At 44.4% G+C, this 18456-nt stretch overlaps 1 protein-coding gene across 1 annotated transcript; it reads right to left on the reverse strand.

Moving 5' to 3' along the window:
- Nucleotides 1-2873: 2873 nt before the first annotated feature.
- On the reverse strand, nucleotides 2874-3953 carry LOC142256755 (chemerin-like receptor 1). The gene has a single exon (XM_075328640.1). The coding sequence runs from the start codon at nucleotides 3951-3953 to the stop codon at nucleotides 2940-2942; it is 1014 nt and encodes a 337-aa protein (XP_075184755.1). The 3' UTR covers nucleotides 2874-2939.
- Nucleotides 3954-18456: the final 14503 nt, after the last annotated feature.

Genomic DNA, 18456 nt, shown 5'->3' on the forward strand with positions numbered 1-18456 from the left:
CAGCCGGACCCGAGCAGAGGGGGGGAACGCAGTGCTGACACCCTCCTCCCCGCCCGCGACATGAGCACCGGCAAACCACCTGTCACTTACCTCAGATAGATACTGCTCCTTAACTCAGTTGCAGTACCCTGTAGCGACCAGAGCCTCAGGGGCGCTACACTGCTAATTGCACAACATGAAGTAAAACGAGCTGTGTAGAGGCACTTACAAGTCGCTGGTCATGTGGAATGCCAGAAGGGTAAACTCTTCAACCGTGTATACAGACTGTCACATGAGAAACCTATAAAGATCATGGAGAGGGCCTAGAGTTGAGAGTCTCCTACCAATTCAGATCGGTAATATGTGTCACCTCCATGGCATTTGTCACTCCTGATGTTCTTAAATCCCAACAGGAACAAGCAGATTAGTACACAGGGAGCCCAGCTGACTGAGAAAGGTCCGTGGATAAAGGTTTGTAAGCTTTCTCTGCCATGAGCTCCCTTCTCAGTGAAGGCCCTGGTAGCCCATGGATTAATGCACCTGTCAAAGACAGTAAAATGTGCATGTGCTTGGGGGACAAAGGTATGGGTGGCACCAGGGTTCAGTACCCAAGTGGCCAGATGCATCCAGCCCTGTAAGTTGTATGCTTCATACAATGAAGGAAGAATTGAAAAGACCCTGTAAGAAACAAACCCTTCATCCATTCTACCCATACCAGTGATTGCAGAAAAATATGTATCTATCATAAATAGGTTTGTGTGCGATTGTGTTGTGTTGGTATCGCTCCAGGATTTATCTGGGGCATACCCAGTGCAGAAAACCATGTTGCTGCTGAAAAGATATTATCATTAGTTGTCTGTAGATATGGGATCCCAGATGTATAGTGACAGATAGTGATGGACAATCCTCCCAATGGTCGGGATCGGGAGCCTCGCCCGATCGTTTTGTAAAGATCGAGATCCGGATCGAGATAACACAATCTTGCGTCCGATTACCGATCTTGGGCTTTAGAGTTATGGGATGGGGTGTGGGGGCTGTAAAATAAAGATTATAGTTAATAATGAACATTGTCATTATACTTATAGGTCCCGCGACGCGTCCTGCAGACTCTGCCTCCCAGCCGCTTCTGCTTCTGAGTCCGATCATTGCTGTGCTGCCGATAACCTGCACTGACTTACAGGACCTTCAATGATGTCATAGCCATGTAACCAGTCTGGTATGAATGTTCATTGGCTTACAGACTGGCCACATAATTATGACATCATTGAAGGTCCTTTAAACTGAACTTTGACTGTCACTGTGCGAGTGACGTATCACGGCACACAATCTCCCCACAGGAGCGGGTCAGCTGCATCTATTTCCATGTAACCGAGGCGCTCCTGTCTGGAGATTGTCAGGGACGAGTCATACCCTCAGTGTCTGCCTGCTTCACACTCTATACAGAGTGATGTAGCAGAGCTGACAATGCTCTCTGCTTATCACTGTGTATAGACTGTGTCTGTACACAGAGATGAAGCAGAGCTGACATTACTGTCCCTGTGGACTACGTCAGACTGAGTTTTTTATAATAAAGATGGATGCTAAATGTTTTTTTATTTGTATAGCAACCTCTATCTTATATTTAATACCCTATAAGTTTAGACTACTAAAAAACAAAATCAAGTCACTGAAAAATTTCTGTGATTTAACACTAGGAAATATAATCCAGAAACATAAACCATTAAAAACAAACAAATACAATACAACTTTTGTTTAGAGTATAGAAGCAATATTTATGTGTACAATATAGAACTTTTCATGTACATAGTATAGTTGCACTATTTATGTGTAGAGTAAAGAATACTATTTATGTATCACTTTTATTTTCATCCCACACTTATATACAGTGTGTCCACCCATATCCTCTTTGCCATTAACTTGAGAACGGCGGCAGCTATAGGCATAGAAGTGGTGTTTAGGTATAGTAAATTAGCCATAAGCTACGCAATGAAACCACCTATAGTGCCACCTGATGGAAAAAAACGGAGTTAGCATTTTTATTTCGAAAACGGAACGAGATAGAGAAAAAAGTGAATTACAAAGTTTTAGGGCATCATCAATTCAATACGAATCGACACCTTGCATACAGAAATGCTATGATTAGGACGTGTAAAACTCACAAGGCTGCGGACGTGAAGCGATACCTCATGGAGACCTTCCTACAAGTCATTGGGTATGGAGGCTGGTGGAGTGGCCTCCACGCTCACCTGACCTGACCCCATTGGACTTTTTTCTGTGAGGTCACATCAAACAGCAGGTGTATGCAACCCCTCCACCACCATTGCAGGACCTACGATGACATATCACAGATGCTTGTGCAAACGTGTCCCCTACCATATTGCACAACGTGCAGCAAGATACAGTATGCTGTCCAGAGTCCAGATGTGCATTGCAGCTGACGGGGGCCACTTTGAGCATCAAAGTTAAATGAGCGCCATATGTGTGACCAGCATTCAATGTTTGGGGGGTCATGGGTCATATCATAGCATTTCTGTATGCAAGGTGTCGATTCGTATTAAATTAATGATGCCCTATAATTTTGTAATTCACTTTTTTTCTCCATCTCGTTCCGTTTTCAAAATAAAAATTCTAACCCCGTTGTTTTCCACCAGGTGGCGTTATAGGTGGTTTCAATGCGTAGCGCATGGCTACTTTACTATACATAGACACCACTTCTATGCCTATAGCTGCTGCCATTCTCAAGTTAATGGCGGTGGACAGGGTATGGGTGGACACACTGTAGAAGTTATGTTACATGTCATTTAGTTAAGATCTAGTTATTTGGGTGCATTGAAAAAAACTATGCTAAATCTTTGAGCCAGATGATGTAAAACTGCCTAAAAAGTTATAAAAAAAAAACCTTCCATACAATAAGTATAATATATACTTCAACTTTTTGGACAAATAGTTCTTCTGAAAGTTCATTTGGTGGTTTCTGCTTCATAAGCCACACGTGAATTCTCATCACCTGCTCTTGTTCTTTCTTGTTCCCTATAATCTTCATTTTCCACGTCCTCCATGAAAGTCTTGTTAAATACTGAATAAACGGAGGTAGAAATGTTTTTCTTAAAATTTCGACCAATAAGGACATAAAGAATGGGATTCACACAGCTGTTGGCTATCATCAGGCACATCGCTATTTTTTTTCTAGTTTTATTCGCATTTGAAAACTCAGAAGGTCCATAGCGTTGCAAAAGGAGGAATAAATTATAGGGAAAGAAGCACAAAATAAAAAGGATGATAATGCCCAGAAAAACTTTGAAAGGTCTTGAAGATATGTGGATTCCTCTCCTCTTGATTCTCACAGCAATGGCCGTGTAACACAAGACGATGACGGTGAAAGGCAAAAAGAACAAAAAAATGGAAATTACAGTAGCACTCCACTTGTGATTTTTTTCAATAATTTTACTACAAGAAATGTTCTCTTGATTTTTGAAAATGTTTCGAATAAGGAAATATGGAAAATTGGACAAAAAAGAAATGATCCAAATGATTACGGCTATAATTACGGCCAATTTTGATCTTCGATAATTCTTACACCAGACTGGGAAATAGACACAAATGTAACGGTCTACACTGATGACCATGAGCTGGAGGACACTGACGGACAGGTTGAGATAGTACAAAAACCAGTATGACTTGCACATGAAGTTTCCGAATAGCCAGTGATTGTCCAGAGCTAAATACGTAATTCTTAACGGTAAGAAAAATGCAAAAGTAAAATCTGCAATGGCCAAATTTAGAATCCACACCACGTTGACCATCTTCTTCATCTTGAAGATGCAGAACCAGATTACCAGACCATTTCCAGTGGTCCCAAATATATAAACCATCGCATGGACCACTATCCTGAAGATTTGCAGGGTGCTGTGATTGTTGGAGGTAGAGTTAACATCTTGGATATTGTAACTGCCGTTTATTAAGGAATCATTCATGAGTAGAGTCTTCATATTGTTTGGGGTCAGATTTCATGTAATTTGTTCCAACCTTAGAAGAAAAAATTAAGAAGAACATGTTATGAAGAGAAATCACTCACGCACACAAGTAACGTAAAATGGGAAAGGGCGGCCGCACCCAAATTGTCATCACACACACACACACACACAGGTAATGGAACCCAATTGGTCTCTGTACAGACCAGAAGACCCCAGTCACACAACTAAGAGCATTACCTCAGGCCTGGCTCCCTAAAAGGCCATTGAGGAGTTTCTCCTGCCTCTTAAGGATCAGAGGGGAGTTCACCACACACTGCCTACAAGGGGAGAGGAAGATGTGCAGGAACAAACAGAAACCAAGTGTGAGATAAATTGTAACAAGTTCAAATAAAGTGAAAGGATAAAGGAACTGGGAAGTCAAACACACTGACTCAGACCAGACACTCAACTGGTGTTTACCTCAAAGGTAAACTCCTAAGCTGAAGCAACTGTTTTTCCAGAATAACCTTGTATGCAGCTTGATTCATGGTCCTTCATCCACACATTGATTGACCTAGCTGTGTGGCATGGCGCATTGTCCTGCTAGATAAACCAGTCCTCAGAGTTGGGGAACATTGCCTGACCAGGAAGAAGCAACTGTTTTTCCAGGATCACCTTGTATGTGTCTTAATTCATGGTCCTTCATCCACACATTGATTGACCTAGCTGTGTGGCATGGCGCATTTTCTTGCTGGAAAAAACAGTCCTGAAAGTTGGGGAACATTGCCTGAGAAGGAAGAAGCAACTGTTTTTCCAGGATCACCTTGTATGTAGCTAGATTTATACGTCCTTCACAAAGTTTAATCTGCCCAATTCCAGCCTTGCCGAAGCATCCCCAGATCTTGACCGATTCGCCAACAAATTTCACAGTGAGTGCAAGACAATGTGGCTTGTACGCCTCTCCATGTCTTCGTCTAACCATTAGATGACCTGGTGTTGGGCAAAGCTGAAAATTAGGTAAAGAAAATTCAATAAACATCTTTGCGAAGGATGTATGAATCAAGCCGCATACAAGGTTATCCTGGAAAAACAGTTGCTTCCTTCTGCTCAGGCAATGTTCCCCAACTCTAAGGACTGGTTTTTCCAGCAGAACAATGCACCATGCCACACAGCTAGGTCAATCAATGTGTGGATGAAGGACCACCACATCAAAACCCTGTCATGGCCAGCCCAATCTCCAGACCTGAACCCCATTGAAAACCTCCGGAATATAATCAAGAAGAAGATGGATAGTTACAAGCCATCAAACAAAGAAAAACTGCTTACATTTTTGCACCAGGAGTGGCATAAGATCACCCAAAAGCAGTGTGACAGACTGGTGGAAATCAGCCAAGATGCATGAAAGCTGGGATTAAAAATCATGGTTATTCCACAAAATAACAAAATATTGATTTCTGAATTTTCCTGAGATAAAACATTATTAGTATTGTTCTTTCTAAATGATTAGGAACTTATTTTCTTTGCATTATTTGAGGTCTGAAAGCACTGTGCATTCTGTGCATTGTTCTGTTATTTTGACCATTTCTCATTTTCAGAAAATAAATACAAAATGTATTGCTTGGAAATTTGGAGACGTTGTCAGTAGTTTATAGATTAAAAGAACAATTTACATTTCACTCAAAAATATAAAGAGAAAAATCAGAAAAACTGGAAATTTTGCAGTGGTCTCTTAATTTTTGCCAGAGCTGTACATATATATATATATATATATATATATATATATATATATATATATATATATACTACTATAATATATATATATATACTAGCTGTGCTACCCGGCTTTGCCCAGGTTAATAACGGCTGTTAACAAAATAGAATGTATTAACAAAAATGTATTCTGCACACAAAAACCACAAAACAAATAGATAGAAATGTAATTATTAAATTGTTGCCTATATTAACCAATCAGAGCTCAGATTAATTAACTGTAGCAAAATAAAAGCTAAGCTGTGATTGGTTGCTATTGGCAGCCTCATAAATCTCCAGGCAACAGAAGCCCTCCCCCTGACAGTATATATTAGCTCACACATACACATATAGACAGGTCATGTGACTGACAGCTGCCGTATTTCCTATATGGTACATTTGTTGCTCTTGTAGTTTGGCTTCTTATTAATCAGATTTTTATTTTTGAAGGATAATACCATACTTGTGTGTGTTTTAGGGCGATTATGTGGCGAGGTTAGTGTATGTGTGGTGAAATGTGTGCTGAGGGTGGTATATGTGTTCATGTACGTGGTAGTGTGTGGCACATTGTGAGTGTGCGCTCAAATCCCCGAGTGTGGTGAGTATCCCATGTCGGGGCCCCACCTTAACAACTGTACGGTATATACTCTTTGGCGCCATCGCTCTCATTCTTTAAGTCCCCCTTAGTTCACATCTGGCAGCTGTCAATTTGTCCCCAACACTTTTCGTTTCACTTTTTCCCCATTATGTAGATAGGGGCAAAATTGATTGGTAAATTGGGGGTTAAAATTTCGCCTCACAACATAACACCCGGCGCTGCCCGGGATAGTAACAGTCTCTGTTTCTCTCCCATTCTCTGTCTGTCTCCCCCTCTGTATATATCTCTCTGTCTCTCTCTTTGTCTGTCTCTTTCCCTGACTGTCTGTCTCTTTCTCTGTCTGTCCCAATCTCTTTCCCTGTCTGTCTATCTATCTCTTTCCCTGTCTGTCTATCTATCTCTGTCACTTTCCCTATCTGTTTCTTTCCCTGTCTGTCTCTTTCCCTCTTTTCCTTTTCCCTGTCAGTCTGTTTCTTTGTCTGTGTCTGTCTCTTTGTGTCTGTCTCTTACCCTGTCTATGTCTGTTTCTTACCCTGTCTGTGTCTGCCTCTTTCCCTGTCTGTGTCTGTCTCTTTCCCTGGCTGCATTGTGACACGCCAACATTCCATATAAGGGCGTGGCTCTGTGTCTGTCTCTTTCCCTGGCTGCATTGTGACACGCCAACATTCCATATAAGGGCGTGGCCGCGCATTCTTCTGAAGTTCTGGCTGCACTGTGGCTCCCAGCTCCATTCGCTTTAATGGAGGCAGGTTTTTTGTTGAATAACTGTAAAGAGCGGGGTTAAAATTTCTCCTCCAAACATAGCCTATGACGCTCTGAGGGTCCAGAAGTGTGAGTGTGCAAAATTTTGTGGCTGTAGCTGCGACGGTGTGGATGCCAATCCCGGACATACATACACACATACACAGACACACACACACATACACACATTCAGCTTTATATATTATATATATATATATACATATATATATATTATATATATATATATATATGTATATATATATATATATATATATATATATATATATACTAGCTGTAGTATCCGGGCGTTGCCCGGGATAGTAACTGTCTCACTGTCTCTCTCCCAGTCGCTGTCTGTCTGTCTCTGTGTCTGTCTCTTTCCTTGTCTGTCTGTGTCTATGTCTCTGTCTGTCTGTTTCTATTTCTCTGTCTGTATTTGTATCAGTCTATCTATCGGCATCTCTGTGTCTGTCTGTCTCTCTCTTTCCACGTCTGTCTCTTCCCCCATCTGTCTTGTTGGTCTGTCTCTTTCCAGGTCTGTCTCTTTCCAGGTCTGTCTCTTTGCCCGTCTGTCTCTTTCCACGTCTGTCTCTTTCCACGTCTGTCTCTTTCCAGATCTGTCTCTGTCTGTCTCTTTCTGCCTCTCTATCTGTCTCACCACCGACATCATATTACCTCACACATAAGCTTCCTATACTAACAGTTTATTTTGTTCCTATAGCAACCACTGACAGTTGCTATTAATAGCCTGCAGCTCCCACCTATTCAGTTTAATAGAAGCAGGACTTTTGAGAGTAACTGTAAAGCGCGGTGTTAATTTTTCCCGTCAAAACATAGTCTATGACATTCCCTGTGTCACATCAGGCGTCTGTGAAAAAATTTCATGATTGTAAATGCGACGGTGCAAATTCCTTTAGTGGACGTACACACACACACACACACAAATAAGTACACTGAGCTTTATATATTATATATATATATATATATATATATATATATATATATATATATATATATACACAATATATGTATATATATATATATATATATTATATATATATAGAAACCTTTTTGTGTGTGTGTGTGATCAAATGTTTTGAATTTAATTTTTTTTTAATATTTAAGTTAATTGAATTATTTATTAAATGTATAAACATGAGAACAAGTAATTGACTTCTTTGTGCTAAGTTATTATATTTCCTTTAATATTGTATTTGCACATAAATAACTCCTAAAATTCTAAAACTTAGGATGTCATATAATGTTCCCCAATTTATGTTTAATGTTAAAATAAGTTTTCAATATTCTATTTTGGGTCATTGTACAGCAGTAAATATCTACATACCAGGGCTGTTTTCTTCTGCTGCGAGGTGTGATGTGTCCTCCGCCTTCTTCAGTCTGGATAATAAATGCTGCGAACATATATATACACATAAGGACATAGAAGAAGTAATTCAATATTTACCTTTTTATGACAGTTCATTACTTAGAGACTTTTTGTCCCTCCCGGTTTCTTCATGTTGTGCAATAGTGACACCTTCTGTAATCTCCTTACACAAAAAGTCAATTATATCAACATTGCTTAATGAGGTTGTCCACTACTTTTACATTGATGATCTATCATTAGGATATGGTTGATCAGTGGGGGTCTGACACCTGTACCCCTGCCGATCAACATGTTCTCAGTGCCAGTTGTGGCAGCAGGCAGTCAGAAACTTGTTCTCAGTGCCAGTTGTGGCAGTAGGCAATCAGAAACTTTTTCTCAGTGCCACTTGTGGCAGCAGGCAGTCAGAAACTTGTTCTCAGTGCCAGTTGTGGCAGCAGGCAGTCAGAAAATTTTTCTCAGTGCCACTTGTGGCAGCAGGCAGTCAGAAACTTGTTCTCAGTGCCACTTGTGGCAGCAGGCAGTCAGGAACTTGTTCTCAGTGCCAGTTGTGGCAGCAGGCAGTCAGAAACTTGTTCTCAGTGCCAGTTGTGGCAGCAGGCAGTCAGAAACTTGTTCTCAGTGCCAGTTGTGGCAGTAGGCAATCAGAAACTTGTTCTCAGTACCAGTTGTGGCAGTAGGCAATCAGAAACTTGTTCTCAGTGCCAGTTGTGGCAGCAGGCAGTCAGAAACTTGTTCTCTGTGCCAGTTGTGCCAGCAGGCAGTCAGAAATGTTAATTTCTGGAGCTGCCCCGTTTTGGCATTATTAGGTTCATAAAACCTCTGAAGAAGAAGATGTTTTGGTAGTTTTGAGGTCAGGCCAACCTCTTCATCAGGTCAATTACATACCTTCATAGTATGCAATAGTTACACGCTATGCAACTGCTCAGAAGAAGAGGTCAGCCTGACCTCGAAACGCGTTATCAGATCAGCTGCTACTGATTGTCTTCTTTTTTCTCTGCCTGCAGCCCAATCCAAGTTTATTGTGTATGCTTAGATTTCTTCCTCCAAACTCTTTTTCCTGTGTACTCGTAGCCTCTGCCCCTGTTCACTTTACTGTCTCAGCGTCCCCACAAATTCCCAACTATCTTCCTCGACCTCCGGCTCTGTATCACTAGCAATGCTCCTTCTTCTTCCTTACCTGATCTAGTCATGCTACCCCATCAAAAAGCAGCATGATGTAAGGGCACAGACCCTAAAGGCCACTTTACACACAGAGATAAATCTGCTGCAGATTTGTGGTTGCAGTGAAATTGTGCACAGATTGTGCACAGTCAATGCCAGGTTTGTGGCTGTGTACAAGTGGAACAATATGTCCATGATTTCACTGCAACCACAGATCTGCCAAAGATTTATCTCTGTGTGTAAAGTGGCCTTAATTCTAGTGATGTGTCACCTACTGGGCTACTTGCTGTAGTTTTGATAAAATCCTATATGCCGCAAATCTAAATTTTATCTGAATGCTAATCTCTGTGCAAGTCCTTCTGTAAAGGGAGAAATTTAGGTGAAGATAGCTAATGGTATCTTCATTCAGAGAATGCAGAGGCACGGATCGAATTAGCTATATATCTGCGCAGATATTACTGAATCAGACTATGATCACACAAAACATGTTCACCATATGAGCCAATGTCATAGACTGGACTTGTGTATTGAAAAAGACTTAATTATACAGAATGTAACATTGACCCTGAAACTAGAACAGGGAGTAGGGAGTATTCAACTCCCCAGTTTTTCCCAGTATGTTATAAAATACCTCTCTACTCATTATTCCTTCTTTCTGTGTGTGAAACCACTGATAAGGCTCCCAATTAACTTAATGAAAATCTCCTTGTTCATTTGTACCTTGGTTAACTCTTTCTTGTATATACAGTTTAGAATCATATTAAGTATGCAATGACATCTACATTTTGATTATTTACATACACAAATATTCTTATTACGTTTGAACAAACAATTTATAGCCCAGGCTACCTTCACATTGCCAGCACCTTAGATTGGCATCTTTCTCTGTACACTGTGCATAGGCAGAAAGCTGTCAATCAGTGGTGATGGTGTGGTTGAACTACAAGTCAGCAGGTTTACTAATCCTCAGCTGAAAAAAAGTGATTTTATATAAACTGCACCAAACTGTCCAATAAATGATACATGGTTGGAATAAGCGTCTCTGCTGCTAGATCACGCTGCTCTCAGATTAGGTACCAAAAACCTCCTGATGGATTTTCCCTTTAATTAATGATGCCTCAATTAATATCCAATGACCAGCAGGTGGTGTCAAAACCTCTCTCAAACAAGTATTTTACTCCATTAAAAAAAAAAACTGGCCAAAGAAAAGAGATCTTTATGCAACAAAGATATAGGGGCACAAAGTAAGTACACCCTCAGAGATTTCTGTATATATTTTATTATAACTTCATGGAACAACACTGAAGATCTGACCCTGTGATACACTGTACAATGTCAGTGTGCAGCTTGTATAACAGTGTATATTTGGTGTTTTCTAAATAACTCAACACACAGCCATTACTGTCTAACCCACTGGCAACAAACGTAAGTAAACCCCTAAGTGGAAATTGTGCTCAAAGAGTCAGCATTTTGTGTGGCCACCATTATTTCTAGCACGGCCTTACCACTCTTAGGCACGGAGGTCACTAGAGCTTCACAGGAGCCGCTAGATCCTCTTCCATCCGTCATGACGACAACCCAGATGTGGTGGATGTTACAGACCTTGCACTGTTCCACCTGTGTATGATCTGAGCACTGACAAGTGGACCCCCCACCCCTGTAACTTCTGCAGTATGTGGAATATGGTCTGAGCACTGACAGGTGGACCCCACACCCCTGTAACCTCTGCAGTGTGCGGTGTATGATCTGAGCACTGACAAGTGGACCCCCCACCCCTGTAACTTCAGCAGCGTGTGGAATATGGTCTGAGCACTGACAAGTGGACCCCACACCCCTGTAACCTCTGCAGTGTGCGGTGTATGATCTAAGCACTGACAATTGGACCCCCTCACCCCTGTAACTTCAGCAGTGTGTGGAATATGGTCTGAGCACTGACAGGTGGATCCCCCACCCCTGTAACCTCTGCAGTGTGCGGCGTATGGTCTGAGCACTGACAGGTGGATCCCCCACCCCTGTAACCTCTGAAGTGTGGCGTATGGTCTGAGCACTGACAAGTGGATCCCTCACCCCTGTAACCTCTGCAGTGTGCGTAGTATGGTCTGAGCACTGGCAGGTGGATCCCCCACCCCTGTAACCTCTGCAGTGTGTGGTGTATGGTCTGAGCACTGACAGGTGGATTCCCCACCCCTGTAACCTCTGCAGTGTGCGGCGTATGGCCTGAGCACTGACAGGCGGACCCCCCACCCCTGTAACCTCTGCAGTTTATGGTGTATGGTCTGAGCACTGACAGGTGGATCCCCCACCCCTGTAACCTCTGCAGTGTGTGGCATATGGTCTGAGCACGGACAGGTGGATCCCCCACCCCTGTAACCTCTGCAGTGTGTGACATATGGTCTGAGCACGGACAGGTGGATTCCCCACCCCTGTAACCTCTGCAGTGTGTGCCGTATGGTCTGATCACTGACAGGTGGATCCCCCATCCCTGTAACCTCAGCAGTGTGTGGAATATCGTCTGAGCACCGGCATGCGGACCCCCTCCTCCCCCCCGTAACCTCTGCAGCAATGCTGACAGCACTCAAATGTCTATTTTGAACAGACGACTTCTGGATATGATGCTGAGCACTCAGCTACCTGGGACAACCACGGCAAGGCCTGTTCTGAGTGGAACCTGTCTTGTTAAACCACTATATGGTCTTGTTCACCGTGCTGCAGCTCAGGTTGAGGGTGTTGTCAATCTTCTTATAGCCTCTGCCATCTTTATGTAGAGCAACAATTCTTATTTTCAGCTCCTCAAAGACTTCTCTGCCATGAGGCGTCATATTAAACGTCCAGTGACCAGTATGAGAGAGTGTGTGAGAGATAACACCAACTGTAACACCCCTGCCCCCCATTCACACTTGAGACCTTTTACACTATGAGTTCCATGACACCGGAGAAGGAAAATGGCTAATTCGGCACAATTTGGCCATTTTCACTTAGGGGTGTACTCAATTTTGTTGCGAGCAGTTTAGACATTAATGGCTGTGTGCTGAGTTTACACTGTTATACGTTGCACATTGACACTGTACATTGTATCACAGAGTCAGATCTTCAGTGTTATCCCATGAAAAGATAAAATATTTACAAAAATTTGTGGGGTGTACTTGTGGCGACCTGGACAAGCCAGGGGCCACAGGTAACAACACACACACACACCCACCCCCAGCAGTTCACAGCAGACAGCCTCAGTGAGACCTGATTTCTTCCTTCGGGTTCAGACAGACACACCAGGTGGGCGGAGTCAGGCAGATGGGCATGCCCACTGAGGAGTTTAGCTGGCCTGAGGCAGGAAACAAGTTCAGACAAGTCCAGGCAGAGGAAGAGAGAGGAGGTCTGCCGAGAGGCAGACGCAGACTGGGGCCTAGGTTGGAGCCTAGATCCCTCGTGTAGCCGGTGAGGCAGACGGTAGTGGCCGTCTGCAGGAGCTGGGAAGACAGTCTTGGTGGAACCGTAGGTAGCCGGGGCTGGGCGGTGGCCCACCGGTACCGAACCGGGGAGCCAGCTGGAAACTGGAGCACAGGAGGAGCGTACACGAAGGTGAAGGAAAGGACTTATACTACCAACCTGGGGTCAGGGGAAAAAACACTGCAGCCGCCTGTGGGACCCGTCCATCCAGCCGTTTGTTTGACCAGAGACTCTGTGTGAATTACTGGCTGAGTGAGTACCACCATGCCGTGCGGCACAGCGCTGCCCCCGCGACCCTGCACCTCACCAGGCCCCGTAACCCGCCTGCCATCCCTAAAACCCTCACCGGGGTCCCGGGACAACCAACCCCCTACCCACGGAGGGGAGAACCAACATCCAAGCTGCTCCCTGTCATCGCTCCCGGGATCCCCGTCCAGAGCAGCGGTGGTGTCACAACTTCACCACAACCGTGGGTGGCGTCACGGACAATATCCCCAAACCACACACTAACCCCCCTTTCACTCACGGGTGAGGAACGCCGCTCGAGTCCCTGGGATCCGGCCCACCGCTCGAGCCACTGACCGAGCGAGCAGCAGCAGCAGCCAGACCCGAGCAGTGGGTGAGCGCAGCGTCCCCTCCTCCGCCCGCGACAACTTGGCGTCACGAACAGGATCTTACCGCTCTGCCATCTGGTAGAGGTGCGCTTTGTGACCGCCGGAGGTGTCCGGCCGAAAAATTTAAGAAGCCGCCATTTTGGGCATGAAAAATCCCCGCTCGAGCATTTCCTCGAGCAGTGGAGGCGCGAAAGCCGAAACCCCGCCCCTGTAGAGGAGGAGCCGAAAAAAGACTAAGGGGGACGGATGGCGTCTGGCCGCATGTAAGCCGCGGCTATAAAGGCAGGGACGCCAGGACTCTGCAGCCATACTTGGTTCCTGGAAAGCACCGCTGCACGAGATGTCCCATCCGTCCGGCACCGCTGAAACCCCAGTGCCATGCCGCAGCCAACGCCCCGACCGACCCGTTACCCCTGTCACCGGTAGCGGGGCTCGCAGCGTCTGTGAGGGAGGGCCCAGACCTGGGGTCCCCAGGCCTTATCTTTGTCACCGCCCTGCCACTGGTCCCGGCTTCCATCCCAGCTGCACCGCTGATGACGACGGCCCCGGCAGTCCACCCGGCCGCAACGGAGATGACGACGGCTCCGGCAGTCCGCCCGGCCGCAACGGCAGTGAAGTACCCATCCCGTTAACGAATCTGGGCAGCCTGGTTCTGGACTGGGGTCAAGGGGTGCTACCCATTTCTTAGGGGCAGCATCAGGGCCAGGTTGTTTGGGTGGGTGACTGAAGGACCCGTTCCATTGTTATTATTAAAAGTGTATTGTTGTTGCAACTTTTGAGATGATATGAAAAAAAATGCATGTGTGAAAATGTTTAAAAAAAAAAAAAATGTTTTATTCTTTTTCAGTTGAGAAAATAAAACCGGTGATGAACGGGCAGCCCACGGACGGTCTGAATTTTACTAAGGGGGAATGTGGCGCCCTGGACAAGCCAGGGGCCACAGGTAACAACACACACACACCCCCACCCCCAGCAGTTCACAGCAGACATCCCCAGTGAGACCTGATTTCTTCCTTCGGGTTCAGACAGACACACCAGGTGGGCGGAGTCAGGCAGATGGGCCCGCCCGCCGAGGAGTTTAGCTGGCCTGAGGCAGGAAACAAGTTCAGACAAGTCCAGGCAGAGGAAGAGAGAGGAGGTCTGCAGAGAGGCAGTTGCAGACTGGGGCCTAGTTTGGAGCCTAGGTCCCTCGTGTAGCCAGTGAGGCAGACGATAGTGGCCGTCTGTAGGAACCGGGAAGACAGTCTTGGTGGAACCGTAGGTAGCCGGGGCTGGGCGGTGGCCCACCGGTACCGAACCGGGGAGCCAGCTGGAAACCGGAGCTCAGGAGGAGCGTACACGAAGGTGAAGGAAAGGACTTACACTACCAACCTGGGGTCAGGGGAAAAAACACCGCAGCCGCCTGTGGGACCTGTCCATCCAGCCGTTTGTTTGACCAGAGACTCTGTGTGAATTACTGGCTGAGTGAGTACCACCGTGCCGTGCGGCACAGCGCTGCCCCTGCGACCCTGCACCTCACCAGGCCCCGTAACCCGCCTGCCATCCCTAAAACCCTCACTGGGGTCCCGGGACAACCAACCCCCTACCCACGGAGGGGAGAACCAACATCCAAGCTGTTCCCTGTCATCGCTCCCGGGATCCCCGTCCAGAGCAGCGGTGGTGTCACAACTTCACCACAACCGTGGGTGGCGTCACGGACAATATCACCAAACCACACACCAACCCCCCTTTCACTCACGGGCGAGGAACGCCGCTCTAGTCCCCGGGATCTGGCCCACCGCTCGAGCCACCGACCGAGCGAGCAGCAGCAGCAGCCGGACCCGAGCAGTGGGTGAGCGCAGCGTCCCCTCCTCCGCCCGCGTCATACTCACTTTTGTGATATGCTGTACTTATATAGCTTCAGTATCATCAGTCCCATTAGGTCTACTTAGAATAGAAGTGATGATGACGTTCGGTCCTATCTGCCTTGTGGAAGAAATGGAACCAGGGTGACGGTATTGGAGAGGTATAGTAACACATAATATAATCTCTTATTTTTCGTAATATTTTCTTTTATTTTATTTTATTTTTTAAAGTGGTGAAAACTCGTTGGAAGAAAGAAAAACAATTATAAAACTAACAAAAGAAATGTTATACCAGTGAAAATGGAAGACGGTGCTGCAAAAAGCTTTATAGTCTCAAGCACCCGGACATCAATACACAGGTAAATTGAAATCACATCCATTATTTACAAAAATAAATTAATACATTTTTTATCTTTGATGAAAGAAAAACACAAAAGGAGCAATAATAAGGATGAAGTTTCTGCTTTTAGGTTGAACTTCAAGTTTTCATATAATTTAAGCTGAGCTGAGATCCTGAGCAGGTCCTAGATGTTGTCTTCTTCTGGACCCTATTGCCCAATAACCTGGTCCCACAGAGGATTCTAAATATCTTGACCAGGCTATAGATGTCATGGCCGTCTCTCTGTATTTTGAGACTAGTGACAGGATGAGGACTAGAGTATCTCATTGTCATCTGAGACTCTACATTTGTTTGGGTATGGCAAGGGTTAATGTCAGTTTTCTTTGCCAGCAGCTTTCGACTCCTGGTTAGGTGTTTCCGGTTTGGGATCACTCCCAGTCTCTTTATATACCCTTTCTCCAAGCAGAGGGCACCGGTTATTCTCTGATCTCATTTAGATGCCTGGCCCAGAGGTGGAAGGAGCTGCTGGAGCCCTTACTGTTGGTTGTGGTGAAGGCTTCAGTACTGGTTCCTGACTGCAGCCTTGTTGTTGGAGTTAGTCTGTTGGTTCCCCCCCCCCGTTTGTCTTACCTTCTCTTGGTGTGTTTTTAAGTGCAGCAGTGGGACTAGGGATCCTTACCTACCCACTCACTAGCCAGGGCTTACTGCAGGTTTCTCATGGCTTCAGGTTCCTGCTCGGCAACAGGTAAAAAACCTGTATATGAACTGGCTAGAAGTGCAGGGTACAGTGGAGGAGGTGTCCATCTTCTCTCTCACTAGCATCAAGGCCCACCTTTGGTAATGTGTCCCCTGTGTACCCCTTGTTTCTCTAGGTAAAACCCCTGTCTGTTGTGTGTTTTACCTCACACCGGACCTTCCCTAAGTCTGTCCTATGACAATAGAGGCTTGTTGACACCCCTTTCACCCATTTCTCGTGGCACCCAGTGCCAACATGAAAAGGCAACTAAAATCCATATAATGTTTACTAAATTATTCACTCATTAGATATAATGTGTTAGAAAATACCAATGTCATGTGGAGCTACTGATCATTTGGAATATTAAATAGTATGTGCCATTTTATAACATTCAATTAATTTCTCCCATGCATTAACGATGTTAAAAAAAAATCAAAAATATTAAAAAACAAATTACACATGAATCCTATGCATAGTCAACACTCATGCGGTACTCTCATACATTTACCCCTTGCCTGTAGATTGTGATAAAGTAGGAACATAGGACAGAGGGAGGGAAATAATAGTTGAGTGAATGATCTGACTACAGAGTGTAATTTGTAGTATGTAACCGTGGAGACTCATAGCTCTGTATAGGAACATCAAAGGGATTGTCCACTACTCGACAACCCTTTCTCAACCCCTATGTTTGGCCCATGTAAAATAATAACTCTTAAACTCACCTCCAGTGTTGATGCCATCTCTTTCTCAATGCTCATGTATGTAAAATGATAACACTTATATTCACCATTAGTGCCATTCCAGTGGTGTCATCACTGGCTCTCCTGGGGATTGTGTGACATTGTCATGTTATGTCATCCCAGTCGCTAACTAGCAATTTCTGCACTTTTTCCTCCTTAGAACAAATCAAGATATCCAGAGCAAGTTGCCACTGCTCTCTCACTTCTTCTGGATGCCAATGATAGTGAGGAGCAAAAGGGTAACAATGTTTTGAACTTTTGACTTTCAGGCTCCAGATCTCACCATCCACTATATCTTTGAGTGTGAGACTACCTCCACTTTATACACAATCATCTTGGTAGCTCATTCTTGACCCACAAGACAATTAGGTGTCATGGAACTGAATGGAACAGGTCCCGATGGAGACAACCAGGCTGGCGGTACTGTGGAGTTACATTACCGCATAATTCATTATTTACAATAATTTATTCTTTTTGGCTAGTTTTTAAAAGAAGTGGTGAAAACTCTTTAGACTAAAAATCTGAAAATATAGGAAAATATTAATGGCAGGCTAGTCAAAGTGGCGGAAAGTGCTGCAAAGAGCTTAATGGTTTAATTTACCGGACATTAATACACGGGTAAATTGATATCACATACATTATTTACAAAAAAAAATAATACATTTTTTATTTTTGATGAAGGAGAAAAATTAAAGAAGGAATAATAAAGATGGTGTCTCTTATTTTAGGTCGAACTTTAAGTGTTCATGTAATTTATCCATAAAAGTTGTAACATATCGGAAATCTGCTGCTCTCAAAATTCAGCACAGCTGACCTGAAATACCGAGAAGGTGCTGCTGCATTTCCCCAAGAATAGGCCCTAGTAGGACTTTTTTGGCCTTTTATAAGCCCAAAAATAATCCCAAGTTGCAGTACAGCATACTAATAGTATCTTGAAATGGGGCTTGTGCAGCACTTTCAGGATATGCAACTGTTATTAGTGTATATTACCCCGTTGTGTTATTGTAAGCCCAAAAAATTAGTACAAAATGAACATCACCCCTACCCCGGCCACCACTTTGGGCAGCCATCAGTGATTGGTGCTGTCTGACTGCTGTACTCACCCACTGTTAATGGAAAATCAATATTCCCCTTTTCCACCCACTCCTCTGGGCCGCCATCAGTGACTGT

This window comes from Anomaloglossus baeobatrachus, chromosome 11, assembly GCF_048569485.1.
Source record: "Anomaloglossus baeobatrachus isolate aAnoBae1 chromosome 11, aAnoBae1.hap1, whole genome shotgun sequence".
NCBI lineage: Eukaryota > Metazoa > Chordata > Amphibia > Anura > Aromobatidae > Anomaloglossus > Anomaloglossus baeobatrachus.